Source organism: Neomonachus schauinslandi, chromosome 16 (assembly GCF_002201575.2).
Source record: "Neomonachus schauinslandi chromosome 16, ASM220157v2, whole genome shotgun sequence".
In the NCBI taxonomy this organism is placed as follows: domain Eukaryota; kingdom Metazoa; phylum Chordata; class Mammalia; order Carnivora; family Phocidae; genus Neomonachus; species Neomonachus schauinslandi.
This window is the reverse complement of record NC_058418.1, coordinates 52,893,924-52,901,467: the sequence shown is the minus strand read 5'-3', so window position 1 is coordinate 52,901,467 and position 7,544 is coordinate 52,893,924. Positions and strand designations below refer to the sequence as shown.

The 7,544-nt window shown below is 58.0% G+C and overlaps 1 protein-coding gene across 1 annotated transcript in view; it reads right to left on the bottom strand.

Annotated features, from left to right (window-relative positions):
* Positions 1-1,318: 1,318 nt before the first annotated feature.
* LOC110593872 (c-Maf inducing protein) overlaps positions 1,319-7,544 on the bottom strand; it is a 227,556-nt gene continuing 221,330 nt past the window's right edge. The window contains exons 17-21 of the mRNA XM_044911310.1: positions 7,354-7,401; positions 6,100-6,246; positions 5,166-5,271; positions 3,580-3,650; positions 1,319-1,521 (exon numbers count right to left, since the gene is read on the bottom strand). Of these exons, the coding sequence (XP_044767245.1) occupies positions 1,468-1,521; positions 3,580-3,650; positions 5,166-5,271; positions 6,100-6,246; positions 7,354-7,401 (426 nt within the window). The 3' untranslated portion in view covers positions 1,319-1,467. The remainder of the gene's footprint in view (positions 1,522-3,579; positions 3,651-5,165; positions 5,272-6,099; positions 6,247-7,353; positions 7,402-7,544) is intronic.

Here is a 7,544-nt window from a genome sequence, read left to right as displayed (position 1 = left end):
GAATAAGATTAAATATATATAAAACAATTACATTGACTGGGGGTTAGGTCTGGAGGTGCTGGAGGGGGCGGTATTTGTGCTAAACCAACAGAAAAGGGGGCTTGGGGGGGAGAGGGGACCCCAAGTAAACCATAAAAGGGCTGTTCTGTACAGTGAGGGCTTGTTAAGAAAAAGCCGACTGTTTACAAAAGAAACGGAGGTTGGTTTGTCCTCGGGCCCGGGGTGGGGACAGAAGGGGCATCTGTGTTGCAATGGCCACATTCATGGGGGGCGGGCTGGGCAGTCAGGCTGGTGGAGGCAACGTCTCTCTCTTCTCCCAAGAGACCATGCAAAGAAGCGGGCATGCATGAGGAGACCACACGAAGCACAGGACGGCGGGGAGGCCGCGGGCCGCAGTCTTGGCAGGGACAGGGATGGCAGAGGCCACCAGAGATGGGAGCTCTCCGGGGCAGGGGGCAGGGAGGACAGGTCAGCACCCCCCACACGTGTAAAAGGGGGCTGAGAGAAAGCCGGGGCCTGGCGGGAGCAAGACTACAATGTGGGGACCCCACTTCCCACCACCCGCCCCCCGGCCAGACCCCCACCCGTGAGCAAGTTGGAGACAGCTGGGACTTGGAAATGCACAGTGGGGGCGGGCGGGCAGACGGACGGCCGAGCTGTAGCATACAGAATCCATTACGAAAAAGCAATTAATTTTCCAAGGAGGTTTTTTTTTTTTTTTTTTGTCGGTTTCCTTTAAAAAAATAACAATAATACTACCACTACCCCAACAGCTGACTGGTTTGTACAGTACTACAGGCCAGGGGCGGGTGGGGTGGGAGGGCGGAGGGAGGGAGGGTCAAAGACTTCATAAATAAGAGGCAGGTCCCAGACCCGCAATTTGTCAACATTTCTTAAATAGGCGCATTATTTAAATCTTATGTACAACAAGAATCACTTTGCATAGCAATGGCGAGGACACAGGACAGTGCGATGACATGTCTGGGTTTTCTTGTCCCAATGGCGGGGGGGGCGAGTTCTCGGTTGAGCCTCTTGAGGAAGAAAGCATCCTTCCTCGGCCCTCGAGGCCCATCGGGGTCGTGTGACGGTGGCGTCGGGGTTGACTTTTCCCACACAGCATTAAACACAAAGGCAAAGAAAATCCACAAAGGGTCCCCCTCCCCAAGCCCCCCACCCCCACCCCACCCCCAACCCCGACCCGCTGATGCTCCTCTGGTTGCTACAAAGTCCATTTTAGATCAGGTCAAGGTTTCCAATTATGAAGCTAAAAGAATTAGGTGGGGCTGGGCGTGATTACGGCCCCCCCTCCCCACCCCCTCCCCCCTCCGCCCTCTGCCCCCAGAAAGACTCCCCCATCTATCTCACAGCCGGGACGCTGGGGGTGGGACCCCAGGACCGGCGCTCTACGGCTATTAGTCAAGAGTTGTGTGTCGCAGCTGCAAACGCCTTCCTGCCGAGCCGGGAGGTTCACCAGGCTTCCGTGTAGCGGACGTCCACCTCCTTCAGATTGGGGAGCTTGGCCTGTGGGGCAGCAAGAAGGAGCTGGTCCCTTCCAGCACCCGACCCCGCGGGCCCGGCTGCCCTGCCTCGGTGGCTGTGGGTCCCGCCTTGCCCTCCCCCGACCTTGCCACCGGGGGCTCCCTGGAGCGCAGAGCTGGGTGACCTTGGGGAGAACACAGCACATGGGGTGTGCCCAGCCCCGGAGATCGTGGGCGACAGCTGCTGGGGATTCCACGCCCCCCTCCTCTGAGAAGCTGTGCATCCCTGGCTCTGTAGGCGGGAAGCCCGGGGCGTGAGCCCCAGCTCTGCCACTTGCTGGTCACAGGACCCAGGGCAGAGCCCCCAGCCTCCGGGAGCCTCGGGAGACGTCTGTGGAGCGAATGGGATCCAGTCCTCTGCTCCCAGGACAGTGCTAAGGACAGAATACCTAACGCACAGCACGCCCGCGTCCCACACACGACGGTATGCTCTGCAGATGGGGACTATTCTCCCTTTTCCTATTGCTTACATCCCATCATTACCAGCCATCAGGCACGCGAATGGGGAGCGGGATCACGGGATCCCCGTAAGGGCAGGTACTGGGGGGGCGGAGAGTCTCCCCCCTCAGGACACTCGGTCAGATCCTCCCAGACAATTCCACCTGCTATTGCTCAGAGCCGCTTCCTGCTCTCTATCCCTGCTACCTAGACAAGTTCCTCCCTTCTTTTATAAACAGCTCGCTTTCTCTCCACAAGCCTTCCCTGCACAGAGAGGGCTAAGGGCTCTCCTCCCCGCACTGCCTCCCTTCCCACTTGCCTGTGCACCCCGGCCAGGGCGACCTTCTACCACGCGTGCGTACACACGAGCACACACAGCTCCCTTGGTGCTTCTCTGCTGGGGCCCAGCTCACGGCCCCCCGCTCCCCAGGCAGAGGTGACAACCTGGGGGCCTGCGGTCACCCTGCAGCACTGTAAAAAACCCTTTAAGCCAGCCTCTCAAGATCAGGAGACTGCAACACAGGGATGTGGTCTCCAGGTTCTCCTGGACGGGCAGTGATCTGGAGGGCCTCGCCCGCCTGCCTCTCGAATGCATGAAAGTGGCTCTTCTCCACAGGTGGCTGACTATGTACACCCTTTTGCTGCTTGGTTGCACCGTCTGGATCTGGGTTCCTTCAAGTTTAGGGGCAGAGCAATCTTTGGCAGTGGGCTCCCTGCTGGTGAGGATTCCCTCTGAGGGGCTTCCGGCGTGCGAAGGCGCCAGTGGGCTGGCGGTACCACCTGGCCGCCCGGCCCGGCCCTTCCGGCGTCCTTGGCACTGGCTAAGTGCAGCCCCGCTCGCTCCTTCGGGGGCAGAGGGTACCGGGCCCAGGGAGATGGGGGCAGCGGGCTGCTGAAGGCCCGGCTTCCCCAACCCCCAAGACCTGTTTTACAAACAAAATGTGTCCTGCCTTTCCCCACTCAGATCCTTTTTCCTTTCCCCAATTTTATCTTGCCAACCTAGCCCAGGCTGCCAGTCCAGGCTCTTATCTGCGAGATTGCACCAGCCCCATAAATGTGCTTCCTGTTTCTACTCTTGCTGGCACTGCCTCCGGCCCCCGCAAAAAAATCAGTTTTCCTGGTAACGGCCAGAACAAGCGTTTACAAGCATAACTCACTACATTGCTTAGAGCCTCTGAAAGCTTTCTACTGAATTTGGATGAAATCCGGAGCCCTTCTGTGACCTGCGAGGCCTTATTAAGTCTGGCCCCAGTCTATTCTTACCCTCTAGTCACATCTGCCACAAAGTCAGTTCATGCCAATGCTTTCTGCCTCGGGACCTTTGCACTTGCTTTGCATCTGTGGCTTATCTTTCAGGTCTCAGCTTATGTGGCCTCTGCTTCAAAGGGACCATCCCTATTTCCAATCTACCCATTCTCTGCTGGCTTCCTCTTTATCACTCCTTTCAACCTGCCATTATTCCATTTACTGCCTTTCCTGCTGGAGCGTAAGCTCCATGAGGGCAAAGCGCCAGTATCTAGATGCTGGTGGATGGATGGATGGAAGGAAGGAAGGAAGGAGAGAAGAAAGGAGGGAAGGAGGGAGGGAGGGAGCAAGGAATTACCTTCAGATCTTCATAGGTGTCAGCCGAGAGCTTGGTGCTGTTCATGTTTAAGCTGCAGAGACTCTTCATTGCTGTACAAGGACAGACAGACACAGTCATGAAGTCAGTGAGACCCCCACAACGGTGGCTGCAGGTATGGGGCAGTCAAGCTGGGGGACTGACTGTTAGGGCCCAGGCCCCTGATGAGGAGATGGGGTGGGAGAAGTGGAGTTTCAGGGGCACGGCCGGGGCCCACCAGTCAGAAAGTCTGTTTCAGGCAGGCGCTGGTCTGGGCTTATGTTCTCTCCCTGCTCTCTGAGCCTCCCTCCACTGCCTGTACCCCAAATATCCCCAGAGCTTGCCTGCCACACCGTAGATCTCCCCAGGGGACCAGGCCTGGCCCGTCCTCCAGGGGAACTCTGCAAGCTCTCCCGGGAGGGCTGACCCAGGCCCCAACTTCTTGAAAGCAGGCCTCAAACTTTGGTTTGGTCAGAGTCGCTCGTTAGAGATGTGACGCTCGGCTCCACTCCCGGGCGCTGAGCCAGGGACTCTGAGACTCTAATGACGGTGTCCAAGAAGTGCATTTGTACAGAAACGTCTCCGAGCGTCATCTTCTCTGCCCTCCATTACTCCCGTCTCCTGTGCCCACCCTGCCCAAGCCATCTGGAGTTTGCCAACAACCTTGCAGGACCCATGGCCACTGCCCAGCATACCCCTCCTCGGCTACTTCCTACGTGTGTGTCTTGTCCACCCAGATCCAGTCACCTCCCTGGGAAGCCTTCCTCGATTCCTCCCAGCCAAGGTATGGGGCCTCTGGTCTAAACCAGTGGGTCAGAAATGGGACGTGCAAAGTCTCAGGCGTAGCACCCAAGAGTTTAGTCCAGGAGATGAGGGTTGGGGTACAGGAATCAGCATTCCTGAGTTCCCTGAGTGTGAACGTGTGTGTATGTATATATATTTGAAGATTTATTTACTTCAGAAAGACAAAAAAATATACGAGGAGGGAGAGGGGCAGAGGGAGAGAAGCTCAAGCAGACTCCCTGCTGAGTGCGGAGCCCGACGTGGGGATCGATCCCACGACCCATGAGATCACGATCTGAGCCTAAACCAAGAGTTGGATGCTCAACCGACTCAGCCACCCAGGCGCCCCTTCTATTAGGGCAACGCTTCTCAAACTTGAACAGCGCACGGGAATCACCTGGGCACCCTGTTAAAATGCAGTTTCTGAGTCAGCAGGTCTGGGGCAGGACCTGAGAATTTGCCCCTCCAACCCCAGGGGATGGCTGCCGCTGGTTAGGGCAACAGTGTCCTAGAGCACTTTCCTTGAACCTGCTTCCTCAGGCAAGTATCTGGAAGGTATGGGTACTCACTTTCCCTTTTTCTTCTAGAATATAAGCTCCCCGAGGGCAGGGATATTTCCCCTCCTGTATTGTTCCTAGCACCGAGAATGGTGCCTGGCGCCCAGCAGGTGCTCAGTGAACACGTGTTGAATGAATATAGCCCAGCACACAGCACAGTGCAGGGCGCAGTCTGTGCTTAGCCGAGGTCTGCTGAATGCACGCATGCAGCAGGCCCTCCCCCACTCTGGCAGCCCCCTCGGGACTCACAGCTGAGGGCCAGCAGGCCGGCGTCGGTGACGGGCGTCTCGCACAGGTTCAGCACCTGGAGCATGGTGAGGTGTTCCGACAGGAGCCGCAGGCCGGCGTCTCCAAACTGGGGAGCAGAGAACCTCTCAGCCCTGGGGCTCCACCAGCCTCCCCCAGGCACCCAGGGAAATGACCTTGAAGCTGGGGTAGCAGTGGAGGAGGGCGATGGGGACAGAGTCACAGCCCTCCAAGCCCCAGGGGTCTGCTGCTCTCGCTTCTCTCCAAGGACTCAGTGCTTCTCGTGACCTGGGTTCGAGTCCAGCTTTTGCTGGTGGGATGTGAGGACCAAAGCAGCTTTCCCTGGGCAGGACAGTGGGACGGGGTGGGATAGGCCTGGAAGGCAGACGGCCAGGAACACCCTGGGTTCTCCCCTGAAAAACGAGGGCGCCGGTGGAGCCTACCCGCCCCAGGGGTGGTGTGGGGACCACATGCACTGATCCACGGGAGGTGCTCAACAGTGAAAATGATCCTGAGCACAGGCAGCAAGCAGCCGTGTGCTGTGGTTTCTATTACAACAGAAAGACCCATGAGCTGCCCGTGTGCTCCCCAGGCAGGTGCATGAGACCAGCCCACCTCTCAGCCTTGCCTCTCGGGGCTTCTAAGACTTTGCCCAGCACATCCCTGCCCTGCCCTGGGCCTCAGCAACTGCACCTGTGAAATGGGCCATTGGGCTTCATGAGCTCCTAAACCTCCTCTGGCCTCGGGAGTGGGTGCTGAGCGGGGGAGGGGGTGTGGTAATCAGGAGACGGGGCCATGGGCTCTGGGCAGACAGGCCAGCCACGGAGGAGAGTGCCAGAGCAGGAGCGGAGCAGGGGTGCACGGGGGCATGAGGGCGGGTGCAGGATGCAGGGGGCGGGTGGGAGCACGGAGCAGGGCGCAGGCAAGCAGTGTGCACCTGAGTGGACCACAGGTTGAGCTGCTTGAGAGAAGGCAGTTTGATGAGGTGCTCAGCGCAGGCACTGGTTACGTTGGTGAAGGCCAGACTGAGGTTCTCCAGGTTCCCGAAAGAGCCGGAGCTCAGCAAACGAGCCAAGTCGGCATCCTGCAAACAGACGGGCTGGTGGGGTGTCGGGGAAGGCCTCGGGCTGCGAGCAGCTCCTGAGACCCCGTTGTACCCCTCTCCCCACCTCCCTTCCCCTGCCCCGCAGAGAGCTGTAGCTGGGGGCAGCTCATCCCCAGGAGGGGGGGTGACGCTGGGGCGCGGGGGGGGGGGGTTGGGCCGAGGGGGCTGCCGGGGAGGGAAAGGCTGCTTCCACGTCCCTGGGGGTGAGGGAGAAAGCCTCCAGTACTGTGACTCACGCCCTGATTCACCAACTGGGGTGTTCTGAGGCCACGTCCCTCCCACGGGTGTGTGTGCGTGCGCGCGTCCATGTGTGCCTGGCCAACTCACCTGACCCACCCTCACCTTGTGCCCATTTCCCACCTGTGAACACTGAGGTCCCCCCAACTCTAAGGCCTGTGTAGATCAATGCATGTGTGAGCACTAGACCAAGAGGCCACCAAGGGTAAAATCCGTTCTCCCTTCCACCTTAGCGACTGAATCCTTGAATTTTAGCCGTCAGCCAGCTGCCCTGAATTAAGGCTAATCTCCCAGCCAGGTGTGGCCATGTCCTGAACCTGGACAATGGTATACAGGGAGATGTGTCCACTGGAACTTCCAGGCAAGTCCTGAAAGGGAAGGGGCATGTTCTTCTTTGCTCCTCCTCCTTCTGCTGGTTTGAATGCAGACATGATGGCTAGAGCTTGAGCAGTCTTTTTGGACCATGAGGTGGAAGTCTCATGCCAAGGACAGTGAGGCAGCAGGACAGAAAGAACTGAGATCCCTGAAGACTTGTTAATGGGGCTGGAAAGAGGCACCAACTTCATAGTGCTTTTGTGGTGATAAAATGGACTCATGACCCAGCATCTGATACAGAAACGCTCCATGGGTATTAGCTATTATTACTAACTGGTAACATATTAACATTAATATCAACAATAATCCTTATCCTGTTTGGTTTCCTGCACCCCGGTTGCCTCCTGGAAAAGCTGGCCTGTCCAGGACTACGTTGTCTTGTTCGCCTCCGCCAGACGCTGCTGCTCCCCAGTGGGGAGGCCTAACCACCTTCTTCCCTCCACCCGGCCCCACAGAAGATTGAAGCCAACTCACTGTGGACTTGGAGGGCAGTGTTAGCCTAGTGGGCCCGCCTTTCCTTTGCTGCAACAGAAACAGACTGATTACGACCCATTCTTTCCCCTGAGCCTCCATCCTGCACCCCCCCTCCCCATTAACATCACGCACAGTGCCAGGTTCACTTCTGGGTGGTACAAGGCAACAACATGGGGGTCTTGGTCTCAGGG